Source organism: Haliotis rufescens, unplaced genomic scaffold, assembly GCF_023055435.1.
Source record: "Haliotis rufescens isolate VD_foot unplaced genomic scaffold, xgHalRufe1.0.p SCAF_3, whole genome shotgun sequence".
NCBI classification, from domain to species: domain Eukaryota; kingdom Metazoa; phylum Mollusca; class Gastropoda; order Lepetellida; family Haliotidae; genus Haliotis; species Haliotis rufescens.
Genome location: NW_025964001.1, coordinates 29,033,339 through 29,048,644, shown reverse-complemented (window position 1 = coordinate 29,048,644; position 15,306 = coordinate 29,033,339). Strand labels below are relative to the sequence as shown.

The 15,306-nt window shown below is 40.8% G+C and overlaps 2 protein-coding genes across 2 annotated transcripts; both read right to left on the bottom strand.

Moving 5' to 3' along the window:
• Positions 1-1,303: 1,303 nt before the first annotated feature.
• On the bottom strand, positions 1,304-4,419 carry LOC124146599. Its single transcript, XM_046516959.2, has 2 exons — positions 3,422-4,419; positions 1,304-1,927 (listed from the first exon to the last, which is right to left on the bottom strand). The coding sequence occupies exons 1-2, from the start codon at positions 3,699-3,701 to the stop codon at positions 1,509-1,511; spliced, it is 699 nt and encodes a 232-aa protein (XP_046372915.2). The 5' UTR covers positions 3,702-4,419; the 3' UTR covers positions 1,304-1,508.
• A 639-nt stretch (positions 4,420-5,058) lies between these two features.
• Positions 5,059-7,729, bottom strand: LOC124146590. Its single transcript, XM_046516949.1, has 2 exons — positions 7,296-7,729; positions 5,059-6,175 (listed from the first exon to the last, which is right to left on the bottom strand). Exons 1-2 carry the CDS (start codon positions 7,651-7,653, stop codon positions 5,649-5,651), a joined length of 885 nt encoding a protein of 294 aa, XP_046372905.1. The 5' UTR covers positions 7,654-7,729; the 3' UTR covers positions 5,059-5,648.
• Between the last annotated feature and the right edge of the window lie 7,577 nt (positions 7,730-15,306).

Sequence of the window (15,306 nt, the reverse complement as noted above, 5' to 3'; positions counted from 1 at the left end):
TCATCGTGACCCGACTGCGAGGATCAGTGCTCATGCTATCAATCACTCATTTCTTTCGCCGTGATTAAAAACTGTCGGGCAAAAGAAAATTTGATTTGACCAAAAAACGTACAAATGTCACCAAAACGTTACTTGGCTGGAAACAGTCGCCAAAACTCGACAAACAAATACATCACCATCGAATAACCATTTCGTGTTTGTTTTATCTAAGATCATCTTCCCGAGGTAAGGGAGTTAGATGACCGTAAAAGTCCAGTTTCCACCCTTGCCGAACAAGGTTTGAATTTCTGGGCTCGGTCGACCGCCTCCGTGGTCCTGTGGTAGAGCGTCCGCCCGGAGAGCGGAAGGTCCGGGGTTCGATCCCGGGCCGCGTCATACCAAAAGACGTTAAAAGATGGTACTTGTTGTTACCCTGTCTGGCGCTCGGCATTAAGGGGCTAAAACAAGGACTGTTCGGCTCGGAGTCAGTATACTGTGTCTGAGTGGGGTATTCATGTTAAACTGCGGCATGGTATCTCAGTGAGCTAGCACTATAAATCGGCATCAGTTCGGACTAGTACAAGCAGCCACACAAACACATACTCGTACATGCACGTCGCTATATAAGTGCAATAATCTTGGACGCGACGTTAAACCCAATTTCACCTCACCTCACCTCTGGGCTCGGTCGTAGCGCCACCAGTGGCTATGACGAGTTATGTGCCTCGCTCCCACTGACCAATCAGATTCCAACTTTCATATCACTTGCATTTGCTTCAAACAAATGGGGGCGCCCAGACAAGACGTTCAGATCTATGATAAAGATCTGTATTGAAATAAAACGAGCCTTACTTCGCGAAGTGCATCAAATCCCTCGGGCATCTTGATTAGAAACATGAAAGGCTTTGGATATTTGTTGACGCCGAGTTGGCGGTACACATGCTTTACAAATCCTGCAATCGACGTAATCTGCACAACAGTTGACGAGCCGGATGTCGATTTTGATGGGACTATGCATGGACTCGTAAGTCAGCCAAATACAACTCCATAATTTCAGCCTAGTTCGGCAAGGATGGAAACTAGACTTTTATAGACTGTTAACTCCCTTACTTTGGGAAGATGTCGAACCTGGGTGTATACTTTCTTTTGTCCGATAGTGTACACGTAGATGTAATGGTGACTACAAAATAAAACCCCTTTCAGTTACTCGCACCTTGTAACCAACTAATCGTCATTTTATCCGGGTTCGTGAGAGTTCACGTCACGTTGAAGATTCACCCTTCTTATAGGGATTTCTTTTTACAAAGAAAATAAATGAAAAAAAGACATAAATCAAAATATTTATTCAACATATTTAACATAAAAATAACAATAAAACGGTATATATGTTTACACAGCAATTCAAAATCGCTGGAGCAAAACCGCTCGATATATAAACTGCATATAAAACTGCACAGCATTCCAAAATCGCAGGAGCAAAACAGATCGTTGTATCCCCACAAACGACAGACATTCAGTGAGGTTCGGCCCTACGACTCTCTCCGACTTCGCGTTCCGCATTCATCTGATGACATTCTTGGGGTCACGTTTGTCATTTCATCATCAAGACGTAGGTGATGAAGACAAGTTCCAAGGTAAGCAGCATACATGCTGCAAGACTGACACACACCTTCTGTGGCACAGGGTTCCCGGAACAACGCTGCAACGTCGTCACAAGAGGATTCTGTGTGTCGCCACTGTTTCCCACGGTGATCGTTGCTAAGATAGTAATTGTCTTGGTGGTACACACTGTCGAAACATCCTGTCCTATTCAGCATATGGACATCCGTATTGGGAGAATCATATACCATCTCCAGTAGGTCCAGTTCGTCATCAGAGGGCAGGGCAAGTATGACGTCATTCGGGGGACTTTTTGTGACGCCGCTTGGAGGTGACAAATTGCAGGAATCTGAAAAATTGAACATACGAGGTTTTACGCACATGTATTCAAAAGGTCCATATCCTTCCCTGCATTCGGGGAATGAAATTTTCATCGAAGTTTCATTTTTGTTATTTCAATCTGAATTCCTGTCTCGTCACAAGTTATCAATAAACCTATTTTAATTTTAATTTTATTTTAAAATAAATCTCCAGTTTGTCGCAAGAGGCCACTAACGGGATCGGGTGGTCAGGCTCGCAGACTTGGTTGATGCATGTCATCGTATCCCAAATGCGTAGTGCAATGCTCATGACGTCAATCACTGGATTGTCTGGTCCAGACTCGAGTATTAACCAACTGCCGTCATATTGCTTGAATATTGAGTGCGGCGTTAAAGAACAAATAATCAAACAAACAATTTCACTAAAATGTGGATCGGGTAGTATAATGTATGGTCTGGTTTTGTGTGTGTGATCGCACCCGAGTGTGTCCACCAATAATATGCCACTGGTTTTCTTGGTCCAAACTGTATTATTACAGGTGATGTGAGGTGGGGTGAAATTTCGTGTCTCTTTATTCTGACTCCCAGCCAACGGTGGTTCGATCATCGGGCGTATCATACCAAAAGACGGTACGGGTTGTTGCCCCGCCAAGCGCTCGGCGACGGCCTCCGTGGTCTAGTGGTAGAGCGGAAGGTCCGGGGTCGATCCCCGTCATACCAAAAGGTTAAAAGGTGGTACTTGTTGTTACCCTGTCTGGTACTCGGCTTTAAGGAGCTAAACAATGACTGGTCGACTCGGAGTCAGTATACTTTGTCTGAGTAGGGTGTCATGCTAAACTGCGAATATCAGTGGGCTGACATTACAAAATTGGTAACGTCCGGACTACTACAAACAGCCACACACGTGCATACACGTCGATACAAAAAGCGCAATAACTCCATGACGTCAAACCCCTTTCAACCTCACCGGGCCTTGGCTTTTTTGCCTTAATGGGATGAGGTGAAATTGGGGTAAACGTCACTTTCAGGAGTATTGCATGTGTGTGTATGTCTGTGTGGCTGCTTGTACTGGTCCGGACTAATGCCGAGTTTATGGTGCTAGCCCACTGAGATACCATGCCGCAGTTTAACATGAATACCCCACTCAGACACAGTATACTGACTCCAAGCCGACCATTTCTTGGTTCAGCCCCTTATTGCGAAACGCCAGGCAGGGTAACAATGAATATATTTTGATATGACGCAGCCGGGGATCGAACCACCGACCTTCCGCTCTCCGATCAGACGCTCTATCCACTAGACCACGGAGGCGTTAGATTATTCCCAGCCCCGTGATTAGCTTGCATACTGCCGACAGCGGAGCAAACCAACAATCACTTTACTGCTGTTGGTAGGTCCGTCCGGATATGCTGAATAAAGTCTGAATTTGACAAGAGTTATATTTTTGTCTCATAGCATTAGGGCTAAGGAAACACTAAAATAGGTTCAATTCCTTACATAGTACCAGTATTTCATGTACTTACCGATCAATGTGTACAAATCCTCTTCGATGCTGTGGCTGTGTCCGGAATATGTGTAGCCAATATCGTCGTCGACATCCGACGTTGCCCAGGCGTCTTCTGCAACGTCGCCATGCTCAGACAACACGGAGATCCACGAGACGCGGGACTCTGGCGATTCGATCAACAGAGCAGGCTGGTACATATGTTGTGGGTCATCCAGACCTGGGAACTTGGACATATCCAGTTCGTAGGTGATGTTGATGTCGACGAAGAGGGGTTGAAGTAGCGGCGACGACATCATCACAACGAAGGCGATAATAACTATCTAGCTATCTTTCTAACTAAATATCCCCATGGCCGTCATTCAACACGCTGTATGTCAATCACCCGAGAAACCATCTTTTTATTACGCAATGAAAACTATGCTTATCTCGCTGAAACTCTGCCAGCTGAACTTGTGAATTTCAGCTATCACGATTAACAAAGCCAGCAAAATGTCCGTTACATGCTAATGCTAAATTAAACGACAAAAGATCTCGCCGAACAATCAAGCGACTATCATTGATGCTCTTGTCAATTATAGCGTGGGAGAGCAAGCGTTGCTATTTGTCTTTGTCATAAATTATTGCATAGTTTCAATTCAACCCGAAAACATCAAAGGGTCTGGATACTGCATTGAATTCTATTGACATAACTTTAACATCATATGATGTTTAATAACTGATAGTATGTTTTAAATTTTTTTGGATAAAAATTGAAAATATCCATATATCATTGATGCCAGAAGAAAAAGTTTACTCATGTTATTTGGTTCGTGTTTAGTGACACCGTAACACAAATCAGGATCCTTATCAGTTGTCCCTTTTCAGTTGGACCCCGAGGGCAAGTCGGGTGTGACTCGCCCCGAGTGTCCCTGCCTCACAAAAGTCAATTAAAATAAAGTTTGTGTTGTTATCAGAGCCGAATCTCGTTACACTCAGATCGCTATCAGCGGTATAAGGGGTGCATCGATTCCATAAATATATATGATACATGTCACTATAGTTCATCAACCAAGTCCAGTTAAAGAACACCCGACTATTTTATATTACTATAGTAAAGCTGCAAGGCACAGTTAAAGAACTCCAGATTCTTTTATGTTACTATATTACTCATGCAATGACCGATTAACTAGTAATATGATTTGTTTGTTGGTTTGTTGTTTAACGCCGCACTCAGCAGTATTCCAGCTATATGACGGCGGTCTGTAAATAATCGAGTCTGGACCAGACAATCCAGTGATTGACATCATGAACATCGATCCACGCAATGGGGATCGATGACATGCATCAACCAAGTCAGCGAGTCTGACCACCCGATCCAGTTAGTCGCGTCTTTACGACAAGCATAGTCGCCTTTAACGGCAAGCATGGGTTCCTGAAGACCTATTTCTCCCCGGATCTTCACGGGTCTAGTAATATGAAAGAATTGGGTGTTCTTAACTTCTATTGAGTTGTGTTTACAGATCTAAATCAAACTTTAAGATGATTAAAAACAAATCAGTACATAAATCAATCTATAAAATAAACCCGAAAAAGTAAAAAGTATATAAAAATATGATCCGCAGGGGAGACGTTATTGTAACGAAAATATAATGTTTATTTCAATAAATAGCATGATTTTCAAACAAATATCAAGATGATAATAAATATGTTCTCTGTATAATACATGTAATTGATACTCATAAATAAAAACGTATAACAAATATGTGAAAATGACAATACATGTATATAGATGAATGCAGAACTCAAAAAGGATTTTGATCACTGCACGGTGTTTCCTTGGAATATCACAATGAATATATTTATTTATATATTCGTAAGTAAGAAATCTAGTACGTCTTGGTGTGAGCGTGTGGATGTTGTTTTACGCTACAGGCACTGACATTTCATGGCGGCCAATGAATAATCGAACCTGGTCCAGACAAACCAGTTGTTGACACAGATGTTGGGGCGGTGGGGTACGATGTCATTCATTCGGCCAAGCCATTCGGAGTTTCAATCCTGACCTCAATATGTCGACTCGTACAACATGCTTGGTGTTCTGGGGAATGTTTCTACCCCGGAATCCACAAAGAAGAGTGCATCTTGGGAGAGGATAAGGGTATCTGTGCGCACCCATGATTCGTGTGAGGCAGTTCTTCACGTGAATAAGAATAATTTGCGTCCCCTTTATTCTCGATCACAAATAGTGACTATCCTGTTCCCCATTATGATCCTCTGGGAAATATTGTGGCGTTTTTACAGTTCTTGTGACTAATTGATGTATTAGACGTGTCTATTGTCATCAAACCCTCATCGGATGCAAGAAAGTATCTAAATTCATCGTCACTGCCCGACTGGTCCATGGAGTTATCTCCCTTCCGTGATCTAACATGGCCGCTTGGGGAGAGAAAGGGAGATAACTCGTCCACTAAGTCAATGAAGAGAGGAAGCTGTTCCGTTATGCATGTGTCCATATATTGAGACTGATGTGACGAATTTGAATCCGACACATACTGACAGGGAGTAAGCTGTGTGTAGGAAGTGTTTTGTAAGTCGGTAATAACACACTCAGCTGGCTCATGTTCTGAGGGTTGGATACAATTGTCTTGGTTAGAGTTATTCAACCAATATGTCTTTTCTTCAGTTGTACACTCGAATTCCTGTCCTTGACCTTCGTGTCCTAGATGTATTGAGTCTGTTGGATGTTCACCTTCCATGATCTCCACAGTCTCATATTCAATCAAATGGGAATCTGTAAAGGACAAAGATGATTTAAATACCAGATATCCCCAGTCTCGATTATCCCCCGAAACAGATTCAATTAGGCGTAATAGGTACGACAGCGGTGAAAATTACTAGTATATGACTGGATCGCCGAAAATCAGGGTATGCATATCCAACCTACCGATAGCACCCGCCACTGACCTAATGTATTCACATATAACGAGTCATCATTCTTTTGGACCCGTGAAGATTCCGGTGTATATAGAATAGGTCTTCAGCAACCCATGCTTGCCGTAAAAGGCGACTATGCTTGTCGTAAAAGGCGACTAACGGGATTGGGTGGTCAGGCTCGCTGACTTGGTTGATGCAGGTCATCGATCCCAATTGAGTGGATCGATGCTCATGATATTAATCCCTCGATCGTGTGGTCCAGACTCGATTATTTCCAGACCGCCGTCATATAGCTGGAATATTGCTGAGTGCGGTGTTAAACAACAAACCAACCAACCATCATTCTTTTGATCAATTAGTGACAGACTGTCATCATAATAAACTGGTCTGAAACTTATATGAGCAAATCAAAACGACATTATTTTATTTTGATCTTCAGAAATAAACATATGTATTCCATTTTAACACCCACCACTATTGACTATAAAATAACGTTACAATTTGAAGAAAATATTAAGTCAGCACAATCTACATCAGATACCATTCGAACTAAACTGAAGGGGTAAAGAAAGTATACACCTGGATTGGACTTCACCAAATAATTACAAACATTATCAGAACGTTACTAAGCTGAAAACAGTCACCGAAACAATGCAAACTTAAGGTCCAAAACAGAAATATGACACCCGTATCAAATACATCACCATCGTAAAAACATTTCTTGTTTGTTTAATTTTTAGCCACCATCAAACCTGGTGTATGGTTTCTTGACCTGCAGTTTACATCATGGCGCATGCAAAGTGTCGTCCTTCCGCATCAACATATAGCTACTTTTCTGGGGTGGGGTGCTTTTGTATTGTGCTGCATTCAATGCATAGACATTTTGATTTAAATTAATGAATGTTTCCTGTCAGTGTTGCACTTAACCATAAATCCTACTTTTAGTTTTTAAAACACAAAATAAAGGCAAATCTTACCGTTGAAAAAGTACAACATACGCGGCGAATTGTGCGTTGAGTAACATGGCTTTGTTGTAATAGGATCGCTGTCATTGTCTTCGCCAGACACCAGAGCGTCACAGAAAACGCATCCATCGTCGCCAGGTTCGGTGTCACTGTCGTCAACGTCGCACTCCTCTTCGTCAGACTCGGGGTCATCATATTGTGTAATCGCATCAAACCAGGCTTCGTTCATCTTCTGAGACGGTAACAGTAGCGTAGGCTCCTGAACACAATCAGGGTCGTCAACACCCGGGAACTTGGTCATATCCAAATCATAATGAATATCGATGTCCACAGTTAAAACGCCAAGCGTTTCAGTCACTCCTTCCTTCATTTTCACACACAGTAACCTGTTCTCCAAATCCCTTTACAGTTAGAAATCGGTTCCACTTGGTACCAACAGTAAATGTATTATCTATCGACGTAATGATATTAACCCGGTAGTTATATTTTACTTATATAGCCCTTCGTCACGTGATTTAACGGGCTGTTGACCACGAATAAAATGGCTATCGAAAATCCTAGATCAAGAATCCCTCTTGAATAACGTCCTTTTTAAAGCGATTATCTTTAATTACAAGCATTGTTTTCTTGTAATCATATAATGCATGTAGTTATGCGATATTAAGTACGTTTGGATTTAGTCTCGATAAACTGTTTGGATCTAAGAAGCTCAGCGACACGTCATCAGGGCTTGACTTGGTTCGGGGGTAATGCGGATAATTACATTGTGATATAATAGGGTTTGAATGAGCACGTAATTAGCTTCGAGGGACAATCAAGCGTCGCCGAAGACGTGATTTATGGGAAGATAATGGACAAGACGTGCAATTAACAATCTGGCGATTGTAGTTTACGGATAGATTACTGTGCGAGGATACGGGCGGGTTTATGTTACTCAATTAACAAATAAGACAAAAATGTATAGGTTTTGTTCGGAAATATCCCCATGGACAGAAACAAGGAAACACTGAAGATATTACGAATGCGTTCAGTAGGTAGGATTCATATCAACAAAATCAACCACTAAGCGTAATGTCTTTATATGCTGTATCAAATAAATAGAAGCGAAAAAAACATTATATACTAAGAAATCTATATCATGAGCATGTGTTTAATCAATAGCAAAAAGTCATGATGCAGGGTGTTCGTCAAAAGGTAAAAAAAACACAACTTTGATACCGGTAACAAATACCTCACCTTGGAAAAAACATTTCTTGCTTGTTTAGCTTTTAGCCACCAACAAACATGGATGTATGTTTTCTTTTACCGGGCAGTTTAGTGTGGAAATGGAATTTTTGACTGAATTCCGTCGCTATGAGTTCGACAGTTTTTTTTATCTTTTGATATTTCTATTTTATGTTTATGCTTGTATCATGTTGTATCAACACGAAAATTAATACCGGATTATTTATCTGACAAAACCAAACATTATTCATCACCCTGTAAATAAATCGTTAAAACAGCAGTAATTACTGACTCGAATGGGTCCTCCCATTTGTCAGACACTCAGTTGTCAGACGGTGGAATATTTTTTTAACTGCCACGCACCCCTTCACTCATAATGTTATGACCCAGACATTGCCAAACGGCTTGGTTAAACTGTAATTATGTTTGTTTTCACTTCATCTTTTAATTTTTCACAGGTTGTTGTTTCATCCTAGTTATTCTTACTGAAATTAGTAGATATTTTATATAAGACACGTGATTAGATGATGGAATAAACACTGATTTGTATAAATTTTGTTTTATTTTGCACCAGTTTTCAGACAGTTGTTGACGACAGTACTAGTCTATTCGGATTTAAGGGATTATATCACACACCTGATGTGCCCTCAACCATAAAGGTTGTTGTTTTAAGCTGTCTGACAAATGGGGAGTCTGACAAATGGGGAGTCTGACAAGTGGGAGATGACCGACCCGAACGATGGGGGGAATTTATTAGACATCTAACCCAGCCTTATGTCACGTATGAGCAAAAACTTCTGATCCCGACCTCAGACTATTATCCCAACTGTCTCTGTGTTTTTTTTTTAAATAAATGAAAAATGATAAAGCACAAATCAAAGTTTGTATTTATTAAATTAACAAAGTCATACTTGAGCATGTTTTTGCTTGTATTTACTTATTTCAGGTTTTACTTAAAGGGAAATAAACCACAAATCAATAAGATTTTTAATTATGATTCTTCCTGTATTTCTGCATTCGATAAAGAAAATTTGTCTGTCCAGATTAAACATTTGCAAGTTATATTTTGAAAAGGCAATTAACTTCAAATTAACCCGACACGTTGAATTTTATGTTTAGTGATTTTTCCTCCTTGTTTAGTTTTCATTTGACAAAGACAATTATTCGGACAAGAACAACATTTTGTTGTAACAGGCCGGCTTGGCGAAGAGAATAAGGTATGACGACAACAGTAGTTGACGAAAACGCCCTTAAAATGACCATCGCAGGTCTGTGTTCACGCGGTGTCCGGTCTTCGCAAAGAACTAAAATCACACAACCTTCAGAGTCGTAATATGCAAAATTAAACAATGCATACGTATAGGTAAATAGAAGCTTATGCATACACCTGTTCTCAGCCACATATATGTATTTATACACATGCATCTTAAAAGTATACGTAACTCGACGCACTTGAATAAGCAAGCAGAACAAAATTTTCATTGTGAAATTTGTTGATGAAATTATATTGGTGGGAAACAGTTGGGGCCGCAACCCCTTACCTACCCCCTCCTCTAATGGGACTGAACCTTTTTTTAAAGGTTGTGCAGTGTTAAGATGAATCAACTGATGAATTCGGTTACGTTACTCCCATGGTGATATATTCTGCTTTCGTCCCATCGTATCTCGGCGTAACGGTAGACGAACGGAGTGGAATGACGTTGTTCTGATAAATCTTAACAGACTTGCCTTTCCTATAGATGTTCCAAAACCAAATTGGTAGAAAAGAAATATTTTTCCTAAAGACGTCAGCCCTCTGATTTATAGCAGGCTTACTAAAATAGGCTCTATTAGAAACAGCAAAGGGTCACTGAATACCTATTCTACCCCGGATCTTCACGGGCCTGTACGCAAAGTTGGATCCAGGCGATATGCTACCAGTTCGAAGAATGTACTACTCCCTAGTATGTCTTCACGTCAACATGGTAGTTAAAACATTGACAGATGTCATCATGGTAACTCTAATTAATTTGTCATGTTTGTTCTCACTGAGATCATGCTGATTGTTTCATACCACATTTTGTGTTTCCTTTCGCGATGAGAGGTGCTTGCAATTTGCACACATAACGACATAATTTATTGAATAATTTGTTATTGCACATTCAGGCTTTATTCCTTTAGCATCACTTTGTGATGAGAGGTGCTTGCCATTTGCACAAAAAAAACCAAAATAATTTACTGAACACCTTGTTTATGTAAATTCGGTCTTTAATAATGAGGTGGATGAAAATTGCCCAAATAACACACGTTAAATACTTTACTGTATTAAAGGCGACGTTTCGGTTTCTTTCGGAAACGTCGCCTTTACAGTAAATAAAGAAGTTATCCATAAATTGTGTCTACTTTGTCATCCGTCAGCTTCTAAGTTATGCCTATCAAACACATAATTGGTTAAATACCTTATGACACAAAGAAAGGGCTTCTGTATCAATGAACTTCTACACGAACATCCCAAGAGACGGGACCAGAAGAGCAGGGCAGGACACTCACATATTTATTTACGGTTAAATGTTATCAAACAGGTTTATGTGTTTCTCAAATGGGAGCACTTTGAAGTTGGAACAGAAACGTGTTTGTGTGTATCTACTATGAAGTAAAACTAAAACATGGTTAAGATTTTAGGATAAGAAAAATACATTAAGAAAAAAATCCACTGAGTAGAAGGGGCTAAGGGTTAGCTGTGTACTGGACCATTTTGTTGTTTTAAGCCGTAATTTTGGCAGACCGACAGTTTATTTAAGTCTAACCCCGGGTATTGCTTTATCATAAACAGATAATGATATAGCAATTGATATAGGGTTTTGGTAACGTTCACACACGGTTCATGTGCAGTGCCGTACCCAGCCGGGGGAGGGGACAGCACCCCCCCCCCCCCCCCCCCCCCCTCTCCCAAATTCGATTCCCCCTCCTCTGAAGACACCCATCGTACCTGACACATCTCAGCTCACTTCGAGCGACCGTCAACCTCGGGAAGCACTTCAGTTGTGTTTTCACAGATTCGCGCTGTCCCGTGTCAAGTCCCATCGCAAATAGTTCGCAATAACAGGGTAATTTTCATAACATTTTAGTTTAGGGTTAAGACAAAAAATGTAACTTGGACTTGAAAATAAAACAAGTTGGAACACTGAGCATCTACAACAGCCTAACTTGAGTATTGTGTCACGTGACAGTCACATGAGGGAAAATCGTTTCCATTCGTCTCCTCCCAGTCGTGACCGAGGTGAAGCGAGTCGGTGCGAGTGCTAATATATAAGGTAGTTATGCAAGGCCATAGCAGGAAGTCCTTTTGCACACGGGCCTAGTGGTTAACTGCGTAATACGCAGTTGCTTAGCAACTGTAACGCCAACGTAAGTATCAATGAAAGAATTTATTTGCTTCGGATTATGTGAGGTGGTTATAGCTATGGGATTTCTTCATAGTCCATTATCTGTAATACGAAGTCGTCGTTTATGAGTTATTGTGATTGCATATTGGCCGATCGTGTTATTTCCGCCCACACAAGCCACTTGGGTGATATCTTTTCTTAATCTCTTAACATACCGATTCAATGGATAGGAGCAACAGACGACAATCATGAAATAAAAAAAATAATAGTTTAAATGTTTAAGATAAAATATGAAACGAAAATCTAACCTATCACATGTTTACTACTATTTTAAAGAACATTGCCACATTTTAAAAATGATCTAACAGAGGAAACACTACCTAATATGAGACCCGCGAAGATCCGGGGTAGAATAGGTCTTCAGCAACCCATGGGTACCGTAAAAGGTGACTATGCTTGTCGTAGGAGACGACTAACGGGATCGGGGGGTCAGGATCGCTGATGAAGGTCATTGATCCCAATTGCGTAGATCGATGCTCATTATATCAATCACTGGATTGTCTGGTCCAGACTCGATTATTTACAGACTGCCGTCATATAGCTGGAATATTGCCGAGTACGGCGTAAAACAACCAACCAACCAACTTATTAATAATATGAAAAAGAAAACTTGCGTAAAAGTCTTCTCACATACGATTTATTTACTTGAGGATATGGGGCGATATTTTTTTCAAAATGTCATCACGTGATCAGATATCCGAGGACACGAGGTTACAATAGTTTCAATATGATATACTTTGAGGCATCTCAACACAAATGGCAGACGTTGGTTATTTGTTATGGAGTCCCCCAGGGTTCTGTATTGGGACCTCTGTTGTTTCTGATTTATATTTCTCAGTTAGGCAAAGTTACAGACACTTTTGACACTAGTCGTCATGGTTATGCTGATGATAATCAGCTCATGAAAGTCTTCACACCTGGTGACTCAGCACAGGTGATAGCAGAATTGCGAATGTGCACATCTGCGATCCAGACATGGATGACACAGAATCGTCTGAAGCTCAACCCTGATAAGACCGAGGTCATACTCACTGGGAGTGGCCGATCTGTTGCAGGGAGTTGATATCCCCTTTTCATTGACTGTCAAAGACCTCGGAGTCATCCTTGACCAAAACCTGACCATGGATTGTCAAGTAAACAATATCTGCAAAAGTTGCTACTACTACTAATTCGAAATATCAGTCAGATAAGAACTATGTTGACATACTATGCGGCACATCAGCTCGTGAGAATACTTATCCTATCCAGGTTGGACTATGCTAACAGTCTGCTTATTTATATCAAACAGGATCTATGTAGCAAATTGCAACGTGTGCAGAATGCTGCTGCCAGATTGATATGTAAACGAAATAAGCGTGCACATGTCACTCCTTTATTAAATCATTACACTGGCTTCCAATAAGATCTAGGATTGAATACAAAGTCGTGTGCATTGCCTACCAGTGCTACTATAGTACAGCACCTTCCTATCTGAGTGAACTTCTTACCCTACACCAGCCAGCACGAGATCTCAGATCAGCACATGAACTCCAGTTTAGTGCCCCTCCCACTCAAAGCATTCGGCAACAGAACTTTTGGTCACACTGCATCTGTGTTCTGGATTTCCCTTCCAATGGAAATTAGGCAATCTCCAACTCTGGACACTTTCAAGACAAAACTAAAGACTTATCTGTCTTATGTGTGAGGCGCTATGAGCGACTACGTAGACGGAAATGGCGTTGAAGAAATGGACTTTATTATTGTTATTATTTAGATAAAAACACATGTAGTTTATGTGGGCGGTCGGGTAGCCTAGTGGTTAAAGCGTTCGCTCGTCACGCCGAAGACCCGGGTTCGATTCCCCACATGGATACACTGTGTGACGCTCATTTCTGGTGTCCCCCGTCGTGATCGCGTAAACCTATAATCACTCACTCAATCACTCACTTCTAAGCAACATGTTTGACATCAGAAAAAAATGTAGAAAAATTACCATTTGGACATAACTTTAGGGTGTACGTTTATAAGGAATGCAGGCAGAAAAACTACACTCAATAGAATTAAAAACTACTAAATAATGAAAAAAACTAGTATCCGATTATAGTTAAGAATTTTGCTTTATGCCCCTTGTACATATTATTTTGTTATGTCTGTACTCAAGATATTTCTTTTAAAAAGTTGTCACTTAAAAGAAAACATATGCGCTCATTTTTAACTCTGTACCAGTGTTTCCCTGTCGGCCAGTTGAACTACTGGGCGATCATTAGTGTGCCACGCGATAACAGGGGAAGCAACTCCGCGAAGATTGTTCGGGGAGACTTGAAACAAGCAATAAACGGTCGGTCGGTATTCGATGGTGACGGGTGTCGTAGTGCTTTAGACCTTACATTTGAAGTGCGTCGCTGACTGTTTTCAGCCAAGTAACGTTTTGATAGGGTTGTATTTTTTGTGTCAAATCCAATTTTCAAGTGTATACTTTTTTTGTCCGGCAATTTATGTCAAGACGTTTGTAAGTCAAAACTTATCTGTGTTATTTTTAGATACGATAAAGTCACGAACATGCATCCGTTTGGTATGAAATGAATCCTGGTTATATTTAGTGGGAATAATAATCACAACACGAAGGCTGAGGGCGCTGATGACCTTTCAGTGTCACTCCTACACGAGTTACAATGTGCTATAAAAAAAAGCAACGGGCGAAGGATAATAAACTAATAATAGGCGACGAAAAATGAGTAAATGTTGTTTTACACCACCGTGAGCGATATTACAGCTCTATCATAGCAATATGTAAACAAATCTGAAACAGAACCAGTGGTTGATAGCATGAGCAGCGGCCCACGCATTCGAGGTACGAGTTTCGTCGTCAATCTGGTGGCACGTACATTGTAGAGAAGAAGGCTGTTTTATTAAAGTTTCACGTATTATACACGCAATATATATCGAGGACTAGGCAATGGCGTATAACATCCGACCTATGGCCTATGAGACACTTAATAATCATAAAATCACATGAAACGATGGGATAAGACGAGCGGCTATATCTAGCAGCCTGAGCGAGTTACGGACGTTACGACAATGAAGTGAAAGAAAAACACCACAACTGCTACCACTACTACAACTACTACTACCACCACTGCTACCACCGCTACTACTACCACTACCAAGCGACTAACGGGATCGGGTGGCCAAGCTCGCTGAGTTAGTTGATGCATTTTATCGTATCCCAGTTATCCGTGTATTTACAGACCGCTGTCATGTAGCTGGAATATTGCAGGTTGATTAGTAACTTTATTCAAATAATAACACGTTTGCCGTGAAAAGAAATGGTGACTGGTCGTTTCGCATAATTGAAAAACTGAATCGTGAAAACGATAAGTACAAAAATACATTGA